At 36.0% G+C, this 23,335-nt stretch overlaps 1 protein-coding gene across 2 annotated transcripts in view; it reads left to right on the top strand.

Annotated features, from left to right (window-relative positions):
* Positions 1-23,335, top strand: part of XIRP2 (xin actin binding repeat containing 2) — a 71,724-nt gene that overhangs the window by 24,957 nt on the left and 23,432 nt on the right. For both annotated transcript variants that reach the window (XM_070422818.1, XM_070422817.1), the window contains 4 exons: positions 3,971-4,108; positions 21,131-21,241; positions 21,627-21,699; positions 22,601-22,731. In XM_070422818.1, coding sequence (XP_070278919.1) covers positions 3,971-4,108; positions 21,131-21,241; positions 21,627-21,699; positions 22,601-22,731 — 453 coding nt within the window. The remainder of the gene's footprint in view (positions 1-3,970; positions 4,109-21,130; positions 21,242-21,626; positions 21,700-22,600; positions 22,732-23,335) is intronic.

The raw sequence follows: 23,335 nt of genomic DNA, 5'->3' as shown, positions 1-23,335 counted from the left end.
TTACATAGTCATTAAAAATCCATTTTAGATGCAGAATAGATTTTGAATGAATGTAAAGAAATGACATAAGTCCCTAGATCACTTCCAAAACAAATAGTATCACTCTAGCACTTCCCAAAAGTCTTCTTAGATAGCGCCCCCTGCTGGATCATTAAGGAACTTCACTACAAATTAGCATTCTAAATTGGAGAAATGATTCTTGGGGGAAACAAGCTGATTTTGAAAATACCTAATTAAAGACTGGCTATTTAGTAAACCATCTTTTATCATATACCATAAAACCATAAAAAACTTCTGTAGGGCATAATATGTATTTATGATGTGCAAAAAAGAGAATATTTAAATTGGGCACATAAGGAAACTAAATTATCACAATTTAATACAAAAAATTTAATGTAATTCTATTCTGGAGATAATTTACATATAAGAAATTAAATAATCCTTCCTTTTCCTGCCAATTTACAAAAAAAAAAGAAAAGAAAACTGAGGGAAAGTGATTTATGGAGATCATGTAATTTGTGGCAAAGGCATGCTAAATCTCTAGTTTCTTGACTTCAGTACTCTTTCAACTACATTCAACTGCCTCCTCTCATACATGAAAGCAGTTTTGGCCCAACAACTGTCCTATTATTTGGTTTGGCCCTAAGTAAATATTTTGAGAGGAAATAAAGAACACATTACTGGTATCTCAGAGAAATCCTGGTAAATATCTAAAGAAATGAAAAAAAAACATACAACAACAAAAAAATCTGCCTTATTGGTCAGCTGCATCAAATGTGTGTTCAGTTTTTTTTTAATAATGGGAACTGCTTGTGACTATATTTCTGTCTGCACAAATAATCCAAATATTAAATGTGCAAAATCTGGAAGTCACCGATTCAGTCCCAAACTGTACCCATTATATTTCAATCACGTTGCGATAGCTGACAATGATCGGTTGCTCATTGTCCTAGCCTCAGCCAGATGGCATTTGGTTGAACCTAAATGAAAGTCATGCTCTTGAAGAGGCATCAGGCTGCAGCAGCCTCCAGAAGAGACGGGGGAAGTAACATTTTTCAAGAAACAAATTAAAGTGCCAGATTCTGTGCTCTGTAATTTTATTTCCTTTATCCTTTTTAACACTCACAAGAAATCTTTGAGAAATGTATTGTTATTCCCAGTTTATGAGAAATAAAACTGAGGTTCAGGAACTTTGGTCCAAGGTTTTAAGTGTCAGAACTAGGATTAGAATCACTCCACAAATTATGGTATTTCTAATTTGCTCTAGAACCCAAGGACAGTTCTGGTAAAGGAAACTGGTGATTATGTAATATATTTACCTAGATTTAGGTGTAGGGTATTTAAATTATGATTAAACTAACAGTGTTAGGTAGGTTCCGTGTTAGGTATTTAAATTAACATATTAAGGTAACTTTACTATTGGCATATCCATTAGATGCTGAGTCTTATTTCCTACTCCAAGAATAAGAAACCTAGAATAAGGATAAACATAAAAAGGTTCAAAACAATCTAAGTTATGTGCTCATTTACAAGAACATGGATTAGTTGGGATGTTTAGTACATGGTGCTAAACAAGGCAAAATCATGGGAGGGGATCTCAGTCTGAGCTAGCTTAGGCTACTGACTGCCCCTTGAGTAAGTTCTCCATCTACATATGTAAATCTTCATTTACAATCTGAGCTGAACAAGGAAAGCTTATCACCACTGCTAAACTACAGCTTAAAGGACTTGCCCCACTTGGGTGGGTAACAGCAGCTATAGTGCAGCAGGACCAGGGATGTTAGGGATCGCGATGGTATTAGTAAAAATAATCAACTGTCTGCATTTTGCATGGACAGTTTGCTCTATTCCAAAGCACAGTGCTAGAGGAAAGGAATGGGCATATCTGTTTTTTATATCTGTTTTTTAATCTATTTGGTAGAAGATAGGCAACCTGTTCGGTATAGGAATTGATATTTTTGAGAAAATGCCCATACTAGAAAGTATCCATTTATTAGCATAATTGCTGGGGTTTACCAGATTAACTTACTTATGATTTGGACATTGTTTATACTTGTTGGCAAGAGTAAGGTTTTTCTTAACAATAATTACTTGAATTTCTATAATTTAATATTTATATACAGGGTATGGCAAAAGTAGATTTACAGTTATAGTACAAATAAATAATACAATAATTAATACATAATAATATAAGCATAAACTCTATGTTTCTTGTACTCACAACTGTAAACCTACTTTTGCCCCACCCTGTATCTTCTATAGATGCTCAATTGAGAAAGGCCACTTATGTAAATTAAATGGTAGGGGTTAAAAAAAGAAAAAAAAGACAGTAGCCTTAATTCACCCTTCCCCTTCATTATCTCAAATTTCAAAAGGGTCGCCATACTTTCTCAGACTTTACCATGTATCAAATGGCAGTAACTGACCAGGACTTACATTTGACATTTGTTGCAGAATCTGATAGAATATCTGTCTAGTACATATAAGTGTACAATCATCCCTTTTTTTCCATAGAGTGCATATTCTTAACTATTTAAGAATCCATGTGCCTGGGGAAAGGTTGTGAACTTCATAACGTGACCACTTGAATATTTGCTAGAATTCAGATAATCTTGAGTATCCATTTAGTCTCCAATATTTTGGAATATGGGAAACCCCAAGACAGTAGTTGTATTTTTGATATCTGTTTGAGAGAGAGAATATGTATTGGGGTACTGATCCCAGGTCCACAGGAGTCCACAGTCCATGGCATGCAAACCTCAGCTCAGCGGCATCCAGGGCATCCAGTTACTTCCATGTCTCAAGGCTTCCAAGGTTATGTCAGGGCTGAGCCAGACCTCAGGAGACCTGCTGTGGTTTGAAGTGTTGCTCAGTCTGCTCCCAGTTCTAAGGAGACCTGGAGGAGGGGGGTTGGCAGGAGGTCTGTTTGCTTGAGAGTTGTCTTTCCCATCTGGGCTTGAGTGCCTGCTGGGCTGGGGAGAGTGCTTGAGTTATATAGCACTTCCCACTGGGGCATAGAATCTGACAAGGCTCCTCAGTGTTTTTCAAGTTGTTCCAAATATTGCCTGTTGAAATAGATTCTCTCATCTGTACAATGCCAGTGACAAGCTAGAATCCTTATCATCTTAGCCCCCACCCCACCCCACCCCACCCCACCTGTCCTCACACACCAACCCTAGGAGCTGAGTCCTGGGGTGGTGTTAGCTGCTGTTTTTCTGCCTGTCCTTTAAGGCTAACAAGGATTCAGACAGACAGCTGTGATTAAGACAGACCCCAGGTGAGTTCCAACTCCAGCTCCAACACTTACACCCGAGCTGTGAGAATTTACAAGCTGCCTTACTTTTCCAAACCTCAATTTCCTGATTTAAAAATCAAGGTAATAAGTATCCGTATTTCAAAGAAAATGGAGAAGCATCAAATGACAAGATATTTTTAAGTACATAGCAACTCACAGTGTACTGTGTATTCAGTAGTTGTTATTGCTGACATTAATATTATTGCCTCAGTTATACTCCGAGGTTATTTTGTTCATCCTTAATGATTTAAATCCATTTTGGAGTGAGTCAAATGTTTTTAATATTCTTAATGTGTTGCCTATAACATGTTGGATTTTAATGACAATATTATTGGGTTAAAATTGAATCTAGTATTTTAATTTCTACTTGTCTATGTATTATTAGAGAAATACATTCTAATACTTCTAATCTCCAGGCATCAAGATCTGAAGGAGAATTAACTTAATATTTTTAATATTCTTCTAACTTATATCAAAAAGCAGATAAATGAGAAAATAACATGGAGAGATTATTTTTACTAAGGGCTTCTGTAAGGGTATACTGAAATAATTACATATATTAATGTCCTAGATCACCCACCCCTAATTGTCAACTATTTTTTTAAATAACTTGAGAATCCTATCCAGAGAAAAATATAAAGCTGAATTTTCCTTTTTTTTTTTTAATGGTCCTAGATGATGGAGGAAGCAGACATGTGCACAGTGCCTGGTGGTTTGGCCAGAGTGAAGAAACAATTTGAGAAGGACAAAATTGCTTCTTCCTATAATACCTTTTCTCAGCAGCAGTACCAGCATCAGACCAGATCTGAGCAGGTAATACTGCTATAGTTCATGGAAAAATCAAGTTAGGTTGAAATGCTCTCATTTCACTGCTCCTACTAACCCCACACCTTTAGTGGTACATTTCTTTTTATTCCTCATTAACAAAAAATGACAAAACATAAATGTTTTAGAAAACCATTTTTAAAGCATATCAATGTACCAGTATACTGTCTTGGAGAATTTTGCCACATTTCTTGGGAACCATGCTGGAATATTTTTCCTCTCAGCATATAATGTTTCAAACATAAATGAAAATTAAATAGCTTAGGTTAGTCAGCAGGTAAATAGAAACATTGAGTACAGTTTTTATATTGAGCCTCTTCTTCTAGGTTATAATTCCTAGTAAAGTATCTGCTTGTTGTTGGCACAAATTAAATCTGAAGCATTATTTAGCTGTTTTATTGCGGTGAGTTTTCTGTTTTCTTTAAAAATCATCAACAATTGGCCAGTGGAACCCAGATGTTATGTAAAACTATATAATGATACCTTATATAAAAGAATTTCCCCATTTCATTCTTTCATTATCATATGTCACTAAATATAATCATGGGGTATAATGATATTTGAATGTAAGAATCTAAGTAATAAAACTCATTAGACTGAGCTTGGTGCTTTGAAAATAAGGAATTGCTTTGTAAACAGCTGCACTTAGGCCCGTGTTTTCCATAAGGAAGAAAGTAACCGGGGTATTTCTGAAATTTTGTAGTAGGAGATAAAAGGGGCTTTTGTTTTTTTAATCTCTACAATATTTAGAATTTCCTAAGTTTTAAAAATAAGGCAATCGGTATGTTTGGTGGGGGAGAGTATATCAGATAGAATAATTAAAAATCTGATATGTGAAGGAGTATTTGTTTTCTTTTTCTGGCATTGTCTAAAAACTAAAAAACATGCAATCTAGACAGCTTAATACATTTATGTTAGATTTCTTTTAATTTTACCAAAGGAAACATAATGTAAATAAGAAATTAAGAAAGGATATAGTTGTAATCTAATATATAGCTGTTGCAACAAAAAAGTGAGTCAATTGTGTGTGTTTACTTGAAATTGGTCAACAAGACAAAATACAGCTATATCATTAATAATTTAAGTAACAACTCCTACATAGAAATGTAGGCAATGCATTTGCAGAGCCTCTGTTTTGCAGGAAGCACTACAGTAGAGTATAAGGGCTATGGGATTTGTGGATCTGAGTTCACAGGCCACCTCTGTCAGCAGCTAAGTGGCAGGCACAGGGTACCTTCATGGGTGTATGGCTGGGCATTTGCACAGAGCCCCATTCCTAGAAGGGCCCTGCATTTAGCTTAATGCTCTACTTCCATCTTCTTGAAGTTCTGAATAGTTCCTTAACAAGGGACCCCATACTTTCATTTTGCACCGGGTCTGGCAATTCTGTGGCCAATACCACATAAACCAAATTCATAACCCACTTAAGCCTCCGTTTCTGTTAAGTAAGATGTGAAACCTGTTGAGTGATTTGTTTATTCATGAGGTTATTATAGAGTTCTAATATAATAACAAAAGGACTATTTCTGTGAAAGTATTTCATTATCCATGAAACTTGAATTCAGAGAGGACTCTAATATTATAAGACAGAAAACCCAACCCAGAGTGGCTGAAACCCAAAGCAACTGATAGATTCACCAAAAGGCAGTCTCATGGAAGGGAGGTTGTTGTAAACTCCAGTGGTATACCAGAGCAGCTGGCTTATGTCAACTCTTTGATGATTTAATTTTTAGGAATCTTGTTAGCCAGATGATGTCATGTTAACAGCTTGAAATTAGCCATAGTGAGAATGTTTATATCAGGAAAAATGCCAAATGCAACAAATAAAGGATTTCTTTCTTTCCTTCCTTTTTTTAGAACCCATTTTTAAGTATGTAAGAACCTTCATTGATATAAGGGCTCAAAACTTGTGCCTAGCATGGTGGCTAAGCACAGAAACTGAAGTCAGATCACTTGGGTCCAAATTCCTGCTCCATCACTATTAGATGTGTGACATTAGGGGTGTTCCTAATTTCTCTGTGTCTCAATTTCCTCAATTATAAAGTCAAAGTCAAGGTTATAATAGTACTTTCGCAATAGGTTTGTTAAGAGGATGACTAGTTATATTTGTAAAGTGCTTAAAATTGTGCCTGGCCCATTTTAAGCACTGCACAAGTGTTTGTTTAAAAAAGTTAAGTATTATCTTCATTGTATTTCTTTTTTTCTACCTCTCAGCCTCGCTTCCTCTGAACTGCCCCCATTCTCACCCAGGTTGCCCCCAGATAGTTGTAAAAAAATTTTTTTGCAGAGAAAGCGTAAGAATCCTTTTTCAGAAGTCCCAGGAAAAGGCCTTACCCATCTAACTGGCTCTAAATGAAACACACAAGCCCTGTTAGCACTAATTGCTATAGCCGGAGATGCTGGTTGACTTAGGCCTCTGTACCTGTTTACCTAAATTTTCAGCATATACAGTTATCAATAAGGAATAAGTGAATAGTAGGTAAAAACAAAGGCAACCAACAAACTATATACACTTTCACAATAAGCTCCTTGCAAATGTAGTTTATTATGAAAAGACGTAGATGCTATTCTATGAATCTGAAATACTGTGTGTGGGAGTAGGAAAAAACCAACCAAGCACTAGAAGTCAAATCTGCATGACTCTGGGCCTGTAGTGACCTCTCAATTTCATTATCTACATTTAGACATGCTAATAATACCCAATAATTCCAGGAGGAATGACTAAACCTATTCATAATGCAATGCAATATAAATAAAATATAAAGAGGACATATGTAAAAACAAACTATTGAAGACAATTTATTGAGCTGTATGCTAAAGTCTGTAGGAAAAAGAAAGAAAAAAGTTACCTGCACTTTAGAAAATGAATAACTTTAATTTATAATGCTTATTGGAAATTTGAAATACATGTTCAATTTAGTAATAGAGTGGAAAATGTAGAAAAATTCTGTCTTAGATATTAAGTTAAACTTTTAAAGCTATCAAATGCATTCTAAAAATTACTTTCTTTATCAACAGAGATTGAGGACAAGATGCTTGCTGGTCAGGACAGACAGTTATTTCTGTCTTACCTAAGCTGTTGTTGGTTCTAAGGGTATTTCCAGACTTTTTTCTTGTTAAATGTCCTTGAGATTTATCTCTCTACTAAGTCTGCCCTTAGTCAAAAATTTATATATTTTTATTTTGTCAACATAAAATTAATATGAATTTGGAAATCAAGTTTCATTAGAGTTAAGAGAAAGAACATTTCTTTTGGGTTTCTGAAAATATTTAATGTCACCATTAGTAATAATTTCATAAAGTATAATAATTAAGTCCAATCTGCTTCTTTTTTTCCTAATGTATTGAAGTCAGATGTTTCAGGATAATTAGCTGATGATTTGGTAACAGTTTGTGTGGGAAATTAGCAATGGGGCTAAACAAGTTTTTTTTGTTGTTGTTTTTTTAAAAATATATTTTCATTGATTTCAGAGAAGAAGGGAGAGAGAGAGAGAGAGAGAGAGAGAGAGAGAGAGAGAGAGAAACATCAGTGATGAGAAAGAATCATTGATTGCCTGCCTCCTGCACACCCCCCACTGGGGATCAAGTCTGCAACTTGGACATGTGCCCTTGACCATTAATGGAACCGTGACCTTTTTGTTCCATAGGTTTACGCTCAACCACTAAGACACGCCCTCCAGGCACTAAACAAGTTTTGAAAATTAAACTATCTTTGAGGTTAAAGATCCCTTTTGTTTGCTGATTGATCAGACTCTTTTATAACTATTGAAAAGGAGTTCTGAAATAGAAAAAATAATGTGGTACAAGATAGAGGAACACTCATTTATGCCAGACATTTCAAACTTGGGATAATATCCACCATTTTTAACATCACCCATTTAGATTCTGCTTTTCAAAACAGTCATTCCTGACTCCAATATCTATGAATGAAACCCAACCCTGCTAAGGGGTTATAAATCACTCAGTTGGTCTCCAGTTGGTATTTAGGCTAGAAATATCTCAGCAGCATTGTTTCTGGCCTTGCCTTAGGATGGAGTTCTTAGTATTCCATGCCAGCGAAAATATTTGTTACCCTTAATGCTAGAATGGAAAGGACCACTTAAGAGGGATGTTTTTAATCCATGTATTAAAACAGGCTCAATTTGGAAGAGCATTCTGAATAATCCATCCCCTCTTTCTTAAAAGGGTGTCTTAAAATATGCTGGAGCAGATTAGAATAGATGTGTTATTGGCATGAAAAGCCATTGTCTTTTTTCTGAGTGCATTTTCACTTGCCCATTCTAGGGTTTCTTTTTTTAAAAAAAGACATTCCTCCTCTTTTTCTTTTTTTTTTTAACAGCTTTATTGAGATATGCTTTACATACCATCAATTTCACCCTACAATTCAATGACGAGACTATTTACAGGGTTGCAGTGTCCCCACGATCTAATTTTCAAACATTCCCATTCCCCCCAGAATAAACCATGGACCCCTGAGCAGACTGAGATGTTCATCCCTTGTGCCACAGTCTCACACATAGGGTTTGATGCTCATCTTTTCCTGCGAATTTCATCTTCATTTTCTTTCCCCATATTTATGTAGTACTGAGCAGCTCTTTGCTTGTGAATTGTGAAGTCCTAGAAGGCTCTTCTTTTCTGGAGTTGCTTTTTTATTATTTTTAAGTGTCTTAAGTAGAGAAGAACAGATGGAGCCCCCAAATCTTTGGAAGTAATCAGTGCAATGCAGAGCTTAGGTAATTGCTTTCATGTGAAAATGGTTGCACCAAATCCATGTCAAGAGTCTGAAATATTCCTGACCTTCACTTCCTGTTGCCAAGTCTGATGTGGTCCGGGGGGAGCTGCAAGACAGTGTGTTTCTTTCCACATACATCTGTGTCGCAAAAATCCTAATGTCAACATTAGCACTCTGTAAGATTATTTGTATTTGGAACAATCCCTAGAGAATTTTAGGTTTCTAGAAATCATTTTTGACAGCTTGTGACAGATATAATCTGACATCTATGTGTTTTGGACCCGTGACCCATGATTATTTTCCAGCAAACAAATTTTTACCAGCTAAGTGTCCACATTGCAAATCATTTCTCATAAAAGTGCTTTAGACCAGCCTTTAACTTTCTGCCAAATGCATAATTTTTCAAGGTCATAGATTGCTATGAACAGCCTCATCCTGAACCTAGATCTCTATCAACACGTAAGGTTGTGACCACAAGCATGCCTTGTGTTGTCTTTTAATTGTGTGTACCAATTTTAAATAACTATTACCATTTAAATTAATCTAACTCAAAATGAGCCAATTTGGAGTAATGGTGAGGCCTGCTGGCTCCAGAGTCAGACATCTCAAGTTAAAATACTTGAGTTAGCCACCTAGTCCCTTCTGTAAAACAATGAAGAAATAGCAGGTAAGTTTTAAGAATAAAACGAGATAACCCCTGGAAAACTCTTACTGTAATTCCTGGCATATATGACTTGTTCAATAAACACCAGCTATGTTCATCAGTAGTATTGCACGATGGCCAGGAGAGCATTATCAAGTGGTAATTATTTTCAAGGTAGAATATGACTCATAAACATTTTATGTTTATGTAAAAAGGCAAGGAAGGATAGTATCGTTCTGTGCCTCACACCTTAGCTTTCTTTTCAGTTCTTTGGCCTTGAGAAACAATCATTTCCCAAGAGCTCATTGGGTAATTAAAGATTAGTTTAAAATTAACACTCCTGTGTATGCTTTGGGCATGTGTTGCTCTGGAGTAATCAGTAACTTTAGTACATAGTTTAAAAGTTGTCATAACGGGTCTTCTTTTGAGGAAAAAATGCTTAACCTCAGCTCTAGGAAATGACCAGATGAGGGGACCTTTCCGAATAGAGGAATAGCCATAAAATGTGCACAGGTTTGCTGCAGCCCTGGGATGCCATTAGGAATCAAAGTTTGTTTTTTAAGTGGGAGCAAATGAATAACATCGTTTTTCCTTTGAAGACTGCCTTAGTCACAGTATTGTGACAAGATGTACTGAGAGGAAAATAATATAATTAATATATGGATTGAATCAGGCAGGAGAAAAAAGGCTACTACACTGCTTGAATAAATGAGGAAAAGAGGAAGAGTTGAGGGAGTATTGATTTTTTTCCCGTTTCTACAAAGGTTGTGGTTTCTCAGCATGTTTTAGCTGATGAATGGCAGGGAAGGAAAAGTAATTGTGAGGGATAAAATTTACCTCATGGCATTTTCTGGTTTGTGCAGTTGAAACCACGAAGATAAATATATTCCTACAACTGTCTTCATAAAATATAGCAAGTATATGTCAACATGCAATGTTAATATGTACAAATACCAAGAAATAAGGTCCCTGGTTGCTGGGGAATTGTTCTTTCCCTAGGGCATGGGCCAGGGTGTCATCCTGAACTTTTTCCAGACGGACTGGCAGACACATGAACCTTACACAGGCTGAGTGAGCAGAGCAGGCTCCCTGTGCATGTTTCCTTGGTCTCAAGGAAACACAAAACCAAAAGGACATAAGGCTCAAAGTAAGGCTAATAGGTAGATTAGACATAATAGTTTTACTCTGTTAAAAATTAAAACTCTGCCTGATCAGTGTGGCTCAGTAGTTGAGAGTCAACCTATGAACTAGGAGGTTGTGATTTGATTCCTGGTCAGGGCACATGCCTGGGTTGTGGGCTTAATCCTCAGTGTGGAGCATGCAGGAACCAGCTGATCAATGATTCTCTCTCATTGATATTTCTCTCTCCCTCTCCCTCTCCCTTCCTCTATGAAAGCAACCCATATATATAAAAGCCTAAGCAACTGTTACGACTGGTCAACCAGTTGCTATGACATGCACTGACCACCAGGGGGCAGACCTCAACACAGGAGCTGTCCCCTGGTGGTCAGTGTGCTCCCATAGCCAACCTCCCACTGCTGGCCAACCTCCAGCAGTCCCTCCCCAGGACTGGGTGAGATGGCCCCCAATCAGTCCCGATCACTGGCCAGGCTGAGGGACCCCACCCATGCACATATTCATGCACTGGGCCTCTAGTAAAAATATATTTTAAAAAATAAGAACTCTAACAACAAATCTTTTACCTCTTTTCCCTTCCAAGTCCAGACCCGTTAAGCAATTTACCTTCTACCACTCTCTCAGTGCCTGTTTCTAAGTGGTTTTTGGTGATGAAAAGAACATAAAATCAACTTTTGCATGCTGGCTCAGAATCAGAAGACCAACTCTTTTCTAAATAAATCAAATAATAAAACAATGGCCTCTACCAATTAAGGTCTATGATCCACCTGAGGTCATAGCTGCACAAGCAGAATTCAGTTGATTGGTAATATCTATTAACCAAAACATCCCAGTTCCTAATAGTGCCATATAGCAGACCAGCTATGCTTTACACTAGCAACTCTGGTGTTGTTGTTTTTTAAATTCAACAAGAATTGGAAATACAAACTCTAATCTTGCTGTGGGTTCCTAGATGTCTGTTTAATAAATAGACTCATTTTGCCTCCACTCTTGCACTCAAACCTATCACTTTATGCTTACCATTGCCCATTCTATTACTGCTTTTCACACCTGTGTCCTAGCCACTGCAGCCTGGCCACTTTGCAGCTGGTGACCTCCTACAGCTCTTTCTATCTGTGTCTCCTCTCTTCCTACCCACGTCCACCTTCCTGTAGTTCTGTAGGTCAGGGTGGAATCCTGTACCTTCTTTGTACAGAAATCGAATAGTAAAGAATTATATTTGGGGAACAATTTGTTGCTCAAGTTGTCAAATAAATTAACTGCATGTAGTACTGCTTGTACCAATATGAGAAAAACAAAGGCAAAACACAAACTAAACTCCATGACAACTTGTACTTCTCAAGATGCAAGGAAGAGAGGTTTCTCTACAAGCCCCAATGAAACACTAATTGTTCCCCTGTGTCCATTAAGGCTTGCATGAGTCTGGTCTGTCTAGAAAAGGCAACCACAATCTTTAAAAAGCCCCTACTATGTGCCACTGCCCCAGGGTCCCCTGGGTTGGGGCACAGGAATGTAGTGGTAGTAGGTTTCAATGAGGCCTCTGTCTGCTGGTTCCCACATCACTCTGGATCTGAACCAGGACATCTTTCAGAGTCCCTGACACCGCCTACCTCTCCCCTGACTGGATAAGGAATCAGAATCAAAGCACTCTCCCTGTTAGGCTGGGACATGGAATCAGTGGGAGCTCTGGTCACCTACGCCCTCGGGAGGTGGGCCTTAACTCTGGTGATGCACAGAACTCCCCCAGAAAGCCCAGGTAATTCTGATTCACTAGTTCTGGCATGTAATCAGAGAGCAGGGGATTTTATATCTCTCCAGGTGGTTCTAATGTGCAGTAATGAACATGACAATTCAAACCTGAGCCAAGATTTGTAATTCCAGAGATGACCATGCCCCTCAGTCAACTCAACCCATCCTTGGGCAGATACCAGAGCCTTCTAAAGACATCATCCTACTGTGGCATTTTAAATTCATTTCTTTTGTACAGAGGACAAATTTTAATAACTTGAATACTATAAATCATCATTTGCACAGTGTTCAGAAATATTTGGGGGAGCTTTCAGAGACTTTGATGAAGTCCACTTTAGGCTGGGGTTCAGTTTGTGAGCCTAACATAGACAGTTGTACCACTATTCCAAAAATATCAGCAAAGTTTCCCCAAATCGCTTTTCGTTGTTGATGTTATTGGTTGTTTTTTTCGTTTGGAGGTTCAAAAAAGTTTTCCTTTTGTCTTCAACTCCCTTCCTTTCTGTCTTTATTTTTTCTAGGCCTTTCATAACAACATAGATATTATAATAATGAGAAAGTATAGCATCAAGTCTGGGTACAGAAAATAGAGGGGGGGGGGAAATCAATAATTTGTGGGAAGTATGGAGTGTGAGAATGTATGGATGAGAGAATTATATAAAATTAATTTTTCTGTATCAAAATCAAACCCAAATATGTTGATTTCCTCCTATAAAAACAGTGGTGAGACAGACAATAGCATTTTGCACAAAATGCAGGTTAAATTACTTAAATAAAATGATCATGAGTGCTGTATTTGGCACCTATGCTCATTATAATATCTATTTTTATAATTTTGAGATATGTGATCAAATTTATCTTTTAGTATTTCATAGACCACACTGCTTGAAATAAGTGTTAAAAACCTATCATTCCTTCGAAGCCTTTTTGAATCTCATCTGCTCTGACCCATCCTGATAGAACAAACTGGGGCTCTAGTCATGTGTTCCCAGCAAGTGTGTAAGTGTTCTGTCCTTTACAATGCACTAGTATTGGTAAGCTTAGTTGGGACAAAATCCAGTACAGGTCAAAGAGTATGTCCTTAAATTTCATCTGATTTATTTCTATAAATCTATAGGAGTTGAATGGCTCAATTTTTATTACTTGCTGATGTATATTTTTATGTAAAATATTTAAGCAACTACTTAAAGCAAATAATTCTTCATCCTTTTTGTAAGAACCTCTTTGCAATTTTGAGACCACTTTAACTTCTGCGATTGATTTTTCTATTTGTTGAATCTTTGCACTTGATGACCAATATTATATTTCTAGAAATGATGTGTCTCTGAACCACCAACTCTTCAAAAAAGAAAGCAAAATGTGTAGTTATCTGATATAATAATGAAAGGATATTATGATGAAAGATCCAGTGATATTTTAAGAATTAATATATAGTAAAAATTTCTGCACATGCGTATTCATTTTTAGATTCTTTAAAGACATTTTGTAACTATGCAGTTCTTTGCAATGTTTAGTTACTTAAGAATAATGGCTCTCCTTCTTTCTTGTCCCTATTCTATTTTATTTTTTAATTAAATTTATTGGAAACATTGGTTATATAAGTTTCAGGTGTACAATTTTATAATAGATCATCTGTATATTTCATCATGTGTTCACCACCCAAAGTTTAGCGTCTTTTCATCACCGTATATTTGACCCCTGTGACCCTCTTCATCCTCCCTGCACCTCACTTCCCCCTGGTAACCATCATACTGTTGTCTGTGTCCATGATTTATACTCCCCACCCAAGCAGACCAACATATTTTTACAAAATTAACTTTCCTGTTTAAATCAGTCAGACTCTGATGCTTGAAATTGAAAGCTAACAGTAGATTAAATCACTGTGAAGTGTGGTATCAGTTCATGAAAGATGAACCATAGAAAAACTGGATTAGGTGATCACAAAGCCACTCTTCAGCCATGTAAAGCATTTCCATGTCCCAGGAACCAGAGGATTGGGAAGAGTTATAAAATGCACAGGCACCTCTTTGCTTATTTATCTCTGAATAACACACACACACACACACACACACACACCCCAAATCCATTAATTCCCTAGTGGGGGGAAATGTTGATGTATTGGAACCTGCTTCTTTTTTAGTTTCTGGGTTTAATTCTATAATGAAAAATTCATGGTTAAATTCATTGACATAGCCACAGACAATGTACTTTCATTCACTTTTTTTTTTTTTTTTTTTGGCCTTGTTTAGTATGTATACAGAGTAACTGGGAAAATAGCTCACACAAAGTAGGTGTGCAATGAGTATTTGTTACATAAAGAAAGCAAACATTAAAATAGCACTTGAAACAAATTTTCACATATATTAACTTACTTCCTCCTCACAATAGCCTTCTGAACTAGGTACTATTATTATTACTTTTTTTTTTTTGTACAAGAAATGGGCTCAGGGAAGGTCTGAGTAACATTCTAAGAAAATGAGCAAATGTGATCCTAACCAGGAGTGTGTGTTTTCGTTTTTTTATTCAGCTGATAATCATCAAGCATCCACCATATGTCAAGGACAAAATATATAATGATGAGTATGATATTAATTTGTCCTCAAGGAGCTCACTCTATCAGAGACAGCCATACAACAAATAATCACAACTACAATATAGGAGATTCGATGAGAAAAATATAAATGAAGTTTGTTGGAACACAAGAGGTGGTGATATACTTAATTTAGATAAAGGATTGTCAAAAAGGACATCTGGGGGCAGAGAATGCTTCAGCTTAGAATGAAAATAATTTTCATGAATTTGCATTATAGGCTAAAGAAACAACATATGTTCCTTTATATTTGTGAATAATATATTTGTGAATATGGCAAGGCATAACTGAGGCATGAAGCTTGAGATGTAGGCAAAGGCCAGTTAATAGAGAATATTATATGCTATGTTAAAGAACTGTTACTTTTTTCTATGGCAATCAAGAACCATTAAAGAAAATTACACAGGGGAATAATATGAATAGATATGTACGTAAGAAAGACTTTTATGGCTGTATAGGATTGATATTAAGGGGGTCAAGGTTGGACAGAAGAATAAATGTTAGGAGACCACTGAAATAGTAGATTAAATCTATGAGGACTTAAATGGTTCAGAAGGTATAGAGTAAAGAGGTCATAGACTCAAGAGATAATTAAAGATAGAAATTTGCAAGGCTTGAAAATCAATTGAATATTGGTGATGGAGAGTTAATAGTGAAGGGTATAATAATTATGTTTCTCTATTAAGATACATGTTACCTCTGCTTTTTCTTGAGAGTATTTTCAGTCATTTTGCAAGCTTTTTCTATGCAGTTTCACTGCTTCTTGATACTCTTAAGTGTTATCCTCTTTCATTGTTCTTTTATGTTTATTTATATCCTAGTGCTTCTTTGGTTTTAAGATGCTTTATGTCTATATTGGATTGAAATATTGTGTAACATACATCAACATAAAACTTCTGGAAGGCATCCTTTACTGCAAATTGAATGTTTTTATACATCCTGTTTTTTAGTTTGTAAAATAAATATTACTCATATAACTAATATGTTTGATGGCCCTTTGAGAGTGAACTTCTACATACTCTTGTTATGAATCTTCAGCATTTTTGACACTAGAATGTGGCTCTATAAATAACACTTTTTGGAAAGAAGAGGACATTCAGAATTCTAGGGGTTAAAGCTGGCACTGTTTATTCAGAAACCTCTTTTTCAAAGTCAAATATTTCTACTTTTAAATTAAGTATTTTTCAAATGATAGGTTTTGCTTTTTATGGTTAAATATGACCAAAGAATAATTGTTTTGAGTCAAGAAAAAGTTGAAATTAATTGAATAATGATACTTTTCTCATAGATTTATATAATAACCTACATAATTCATGCATCTACAGTGGGGCCTTGACTTACGAGTGTCCCGACTAACAATTTTTTTGAGATACCAGCTGTCTCTCGGCCAATTTTTTGCATTGAGTTGATAGAGTAATTTGAGTTAACGAGCTCCTTAATGAGCTCCTTAACGAGCTCGGTCTCGGAAAGAATTAAACTCGTAGGTCAAGGCCCCACTGTATAGGTATAATAAATATTGTCTCAAGAAAATTTCCAGCTAACTGTGCCTTTTTATTCTCTTAAATATATGTGTATATATTTTTCTATTTTGTGCAGATACAGAGATAGATAAACAAATGACTGATAAATGATAGATAGATATATAACTTTGCAGGCCAGAAGGGATTGGCATGAAATATTCAAAGTAATGAAAAGCAAGAACCTACAACCAACATTACTTTACCCAGCAAAGCTATCTAGAATTGGACAGATTAAGAACTTCCCAGACAAGATAAAGCTTAAGGAGTTCATTATCACCAAACCACTATTACCAGAAATGTTAAAGGGTCTTCTTCGAGAAGAAGAATGAGGAGAAGGAGGAGGAGGAGGAGGAGAGAGAAAAAAAAGTGAATAATAAAAGGCAATTAATACATATCTATCATTCATCCACATGTTCATTGCAACATTATTTACAATAGCCAAGATATGGAAACAATCTAAGTGTCCCTATTTGTGTACATTGAAAATAAGGATTAAATACTGTTTTTCATTGTCACCATAAATATCTCAACTTAATTTTTTATGTAATAGTAATTCTGCCCAATTCACTCGAATACTGTTTTGAAAATGTGCTGTCCTGTTTTGAAAGGTTCTTTACCTTTGTGTATGTGATTGTTGCCTTAGTGTATACTTTGGTTTCTTGCTCCAGGCTTCTCCTCCCTCTGGTGATGCCAGCTCCTCAATACAGCATCACAGCACTCCCCATATTTTTCCATAGATGCTCTGATTACTTGCAATTTTATCAAGAGGCCTTTTTCTAACTACACTTTGTAAGGTGATTGCCATGTTATTGTTATCCACATTAGTTTCAGTAACGCCATCTACCAATTATGTAATGTTCAAAGATTGTCACTTGAAATACCAAAAAATAAAATCCTAGGATTATGTGGAAACATTTTAGAATCTCAATTTTTAAACTAGATTTTGATAAAATCATAAAATTTTCCTACTCCTAGGAAAAAAAATGTGACTATTTGCCCATGCATTCAATCCTACTATCTACCAGGAAGCTAAACATTGGGATTTGAGGATCCATGAGTAAAGTTAAAGGAGATTAGAAAATAATGACCGTGCAATGCGATAGAGATATATACTGAAAGTACAGAAATACAAAGAGAAAAGGAGGCCCAGCTGGTGTGGTTCAGTGGCTGAGTGTTGACCTATGATCCAGGAGGTCACAGTTCAATTCCTAGTCACAGCACAAGCTTGGGTTGCAGGCTTGATCCCCTGTAGGGGGCGTGCAGAAGGCAGCCGATCAATGATTCTCTGTCATCATTGATGTTTCTATCTCTCCCTCTCACCTTCCTCTCTGAAATTAATTTTTTTAAAAAAAAAGAAGCTGAAATAGGTAAGTCTGTCTAGAAAAGTCAAGAAAGGTTTCAAAGCAAAAATAATATTTGAGCCAAGACTTTAAAAGTGTATAAGTGGTTGTGGAAAAACCTTAACTTCAGCTCAAACCCCAGGGATGTAAAATGTTATGCTGTGAATTTTTAAAGTAAGTTTTTTAAAAATAGAGAAAACTCAGGGGGGAAAAAGGTAGAATTTGAATATATCAAAATCTAGACAAACACAATATATCAATCACAAATTTTTATGCTCATCACTTATAAAAGAACTGATTATTCCTTCAAACCTTAAATCCATGGACATTCTTGCTAACATAAATAGCACATTTTGTTATTGTTACTGTCTGACAAAGAAGAGAATAACATTAATATATCGTAACTCTCTAGTTTTATTAAAAATGAGATTAGTGATGGGTAAAATTGCTTAATTACTGGCATTGAATATAAAATGTTTTTCCACTCTATTGAGACAGTTTTTATTAACTATTCTGCCAGTCTTTCATCACGTATTTTTTTTTTCTATTGGCTTTACTTCTAGGAGTCAAAATAATAGTGAGTCACCATTTTTAAAAAAAGTCTGTCCTTCTCTTTCCTTGTTCATTATACTAGAATGAGTTTGCAATTTTGGGAGGTAGAAATGTACAAAGTCTTTTTCTACAATGATAATAACAATGACAAGATGGGGTAGGCAGAATGTGAATTCTTTCCTGTATGTCGAAATCTCCTTAGAAGAAGCGTATAGATGTTTGTAATGTGCTTGGCTAATACATGAGCTGATATCAGATGGGTATGAGCTATGCGAACATCATGCTATTGTTTTGCAATTGTGCCACATTTTCTCCTTTAGGCTCCAAAATTAGAGTACATATGTCACCTGTTTTTCTTTAATTTAATGGATGAATGGGATAAATAAACCAAGTTTAACTGTTATTTAGTGACTTACCCAGGAGTTGGACATACATAGTGGAGGAGGGAGTTAGTACTAATCCCCCATTTCTAACTCCTGGTTAGTTTACCTGTGACAAAAAATGGCATTTTGTCTCTTGCAGCCTTGTCTACATTTGAATTTAATTTAAGGAAGCAATTTCATGAATTATTTTGGGTGAATTTATATGGTGTTCTGGTCAGAATTCTTTATTATATTTTATTTGATTAATTTTATTTCTTCCTGAGCATTAAAATGTTTCATCCTTTTACCTAATCCTGTACTCTAGAGATACCTGCAAATTGGAAAGAATGAAAGTCGGATTTAAAATCCAAACAAAATAGTTGCAAAATGATGGAAACAAAATCTTGCAGTATTTTTAAGAGAGACTTTATTTAAGTTACATTAACCAGGGGGCAGTAAAATTGATGCATTGAAACAAATATATCAAATTTATGTAGCAATTACAGTTCTATTTAGCAATAGCACCTAAGTGCTGAAGTAGAGACTTAGAACTCTAAACTTGTACTGTATATGTGTCATCTCTTACAAGAAAATATATTTCAAGATGATAGGATGGAGTGTTTTTACTCAAGTAAATATATCTATATATATAAAAGTCTAAGCAACCGAACAACCAAACAACTGGTCACTGTGACGCACACTGACCACCAGGGGGCAGATGCTCCATGCAGGAGTTGCCCCCTGGTGGTCAGTGCGCTCCCACAGCAGGAGCTCCATTCAGCTGACCAAAGGGCACCAGACACAGGGCTCATGGCTGGCGAGCGTCGCTGCAGCAGCATGAGCCTGTGGCAGGCACGATAGGGCTGAGGTGAGCAGGAGTGGCAGACAGCGTTGAACTGCCTATTTCGGCCCAATCCCCGCAGGTACACGCCAAGGGACCCCACCGGTGCACTTTCTGTAAATGCCTGACTGCTGCCCGGTTAATCATAACTTTAACCCTTATACCAAATACTCTGGGGAGGGAGGGAGAGCCACCCACACAAGTCCACTAGCAAAAACAAAAACAAGCAAACAAAAAACAGCCCATAAGTCAAGATCTCATGAGCTGATTTTAAACTTATTCTTGGTTTAAAGGAGACTAATCTGATAGCTTAAAACTATTCAACTCCATGTAAAACATAAACAAAACTTTAGTGTTCCTGTTTGAGTAGTAGTAATCCACCTTTGCTCACTTGATTATTCCCTATTGAGTCAAATTTTTTCAAAATCAGTATTTGTTAGTCATGCAGATGTCAAGATAAAAGTAAACTCCCAACTTCAAAGGACTTAATATACATGTGTTCCTGGAGAGTCTTCTGTCCTAAGATTTTTAGCAGTATGTCAACTGCTTCATCATATCAATCAACAGTTATATACTTGTGTCAGACCACATTCTGTAGGAACAGCAGGACTGGATCAACAAAATTAACAGGACCTTTAAGCTTCCAGTTCAGCCAGGGTCATCTGTGCTAACCAAAATCAAAAGTATGCCTATGTGTAAAGAGAGAGAGATACACACTAGCACAATGTGGTCTGTTTATCCTGCTTATATTTAATGGTTACATTCTTCAATTGAACTCCGGATGTGTCATCTAACTAGATGGCCAACTTGAAATCCAGATGTCATTCTGTAACATGAAAATTTGGCTTATAAACAACAAAATATATTTATTTTTCAACAAGAATTTGCATTTTCTTTTTGAGGTGTATATTTCTCATATTGGGTACAAGATGCTTCATTAGTATTTTTTTTTTTTTCCTACTATGGGCGGCTCTGAAAGATCTATGTCCTAATCCCCAGAACTTGTGGAAATGTTAAATTACATGACAAAGAATAGTTAAGATGTCAGGTGTAATTAGGGCTGCTATCAGTTGACTTTTTGACAGGGAGATAATCCTGGATTATTCAAATTATTACAAGGACCCTTAAAGTGGAAAGGGGGCGGGGGCAGTTCAGAGGAGAGAATCAGAGAGATGGCAGTGTAAGAAACTCTCAGCTTTATAGAGAAGGGGGCCATAAACCAAGGAAAATGGGTACCCTCTTGAATTGCAAAAGGATTCTCCCCTAGAGCTACAGAAAGGAATGCATACCTTCTGACATCTGCCAGTACCCAGTGAGACCCATTTAGGGCTTCTGACCTGCAGAACTGTAAGATACTAAGTTTGTGTAATTTTAAGCCACTAAGTTTGTGGTAATTTGTTACAGCAGTCATGCAAACTAATTTTTTTTTTCAGATGCCTCTATCACTGAAATTGCATTAATAAAAAAAAGTTAAAATTTTCAGACTTTTCTTAAGGTATGTTTAGGCATCCATTTACCCATTCATTCATTCATTCATTCATTTTCAGGAGGTAATCCGCAGCAGTCAGCTTGACACTTCAAGAAGCAGCCAGGAAATGGGAAGAAATGAACACGAAGCTTCCAAAGCACACAAAATGGATGTTCTTGGAACAGAAACGGTAACTACTTAGAAAGACATCACTTTCCAAACAGTTTTCAGAACTGTGTGGAACTTTTTACCTTACTGTAAGCAATTGCTTTACTTGTCCTTTACGTATTTAATATCAATTCACATCAGTGTTTCCTTCCCCATTTTGGAGTTGACAGTCTGAAAAAATGAAACAAGCACCCTAAATATATGAGTCCACTTTATGTGCCAATCCATATATGTTCTGTTATAGCATGAGACCATGCAGTAAAATATGAGGTAAAAGTATTTAACATCTTTCAATGTGCACTAAAATCTTGGATGAAAATCACTGTGAGATAATAAATACATGTACAGTACTGAAATCATTGACTTCTTTAAAATAATTATTTATTTAAAATTTTCTTTAAACACAGGTCTCTCATCTTGAAAAGCACACTGAGGAAATAAACCAAGCTTCCCAGTTACATCAATATGTTCAAGAAACAGGTCAGAGTCTGGTATTATTGGACCCAAATATTCCTTTCTTCTATTCATATGTCTGTGTTTGAATGGAGGACCTCCAAAGCACAATCCTCTCACTATGCAAAGTTGACAACTGTGACTCATCATCCCAAAGGGAACAGGGTAGTATTTCTGTGTATAATTACGTTCTACCTGTGGTGATAGATGCAATAAGCTTCTAAAATAGTTCATTGCTCATCAACCTATGATGTATTCCTCCTAAAAGCCAGGTGATAAGCTAACCACCTCTGAATTGCTTTTTGCCTCAGGGAACTACAATAAAACTTGATGTTCATCAAGTTCCTTGAGAACAGCTATGTTATCTAGATTGTATTACTTTTAATAACAGATTTAAGCATGTTTAAGGCCACTTCTCCAACCTACAGATATGAGATTAAACTAAAGACAAATCTGTGCAAGTTTGCATAAAATGTGTACTGTTTGCCTTGCCTATACAAGAGGAATGAGGAGTTTTGTTGTCCTGAAGAGCTAAAAGGGAAGATTTAAGCCAACTGTTACTGAAATGTTACTTGACTATATCTGTATTTTGGTTTTTCTTAAGGAAGTTGGTCTTCCTTTTGTGTTCTTCTCCTGCCCTTTTCTTGGTTTATAACTTTTACATTTTTTTCTTGAACATAAATATAAAACATGCTTGCAGAAAATTTAGAAATATATATATATAATTAAAATAAATAACAGTTTCATCACTTATGACTTCCCATTCAGAGATAACCACCACTACTTTTTTGTCTATTTCATGACCTATGTACCTTGAATCTTTTTACTTAACTTATATTGTGAGAAGTTTCCCATAGAACCATAATTTCTTCTCAAATATCATGTTTGTTAGTTACATAATATCTTTGGTGCTCTTTTCTACTTGTAGTCATAGATACACCTGAGGATGAAGAAATTCCAAAGGTTTCAACTAAGTTTTTAAAAGAGCAATTTGAAAAGTCTGCCCAGGAAAAGGTCCTTTGTTCTGACAAAGAAGCAACCCCAGCCAAGCAAATTAAGGTAAGACAATTTTTCTACATATTAAGTATGAAACTAGATGTAAATGCATAGCATTTTCAAATTATTGAATGTTTGAGATGGTTTTTCAACAACAAAAATATTCTGAACATTGCTTATTCTGTCCCATAGAAGGATATTATTCTACTACTTGAGGAAAGCAGTAGAGTTAGAACTTTTCTCACTAGAGAAAATAGGGGAAGAAAAAATCGTGTATGCTCTAAACTTTAATAGCTAATATTAGATAAAATAATAAAGTCACGTTTACATGCCAGATGCCTAAACAAAGAAAACAACCAACAAAAAAAGTACTTTAAGACTTTTATTGTTTTCTTCTAGATTACTCTGCATAGCACATTAAGTAAAGGAGGAAAAATAACCAAGATTGTATGTATACGTTAAACTGAATCATTGATGTATCAAATGGGAAATATAATTCAAATGTGCAAATAGATTATAGGAAAGGCACTAATGAATACTGAATATTGCTCCTAAGTAGGTTTCTAAATGGAGTGTGTCCCCTGTTGTTCCCAGTGGAGGTTTCAAAGCAGATGGACAGGTGAAGAGCAGTGCCTAGGCAGTCTCCCCCATTCTTCCCATATTTATA

This window comes from Myotis yumanensis, unplaced genomic scaffold, assembly GCF_028538775.1.
Source record: "Myotis yumanensis isolate MYYU_CA2020_CCGP unplaced genomic scaffold, mMyoYum1.0.hap1 SCAF_8, whole genome shotgun sequence".
In the NCBI taxonomy this organism is placed as follows: domain Eukaryota; kingdom Metazoa; phylum Chordata; class Mammalia; order Chiroptera; family Vespertilionidae; genus Myotis; species Myotis yumanensis.
Note: the sequence above shows the minus strand (reverse complement) of the source record. Positions and strands in the feature narration are given on the sequence as shown.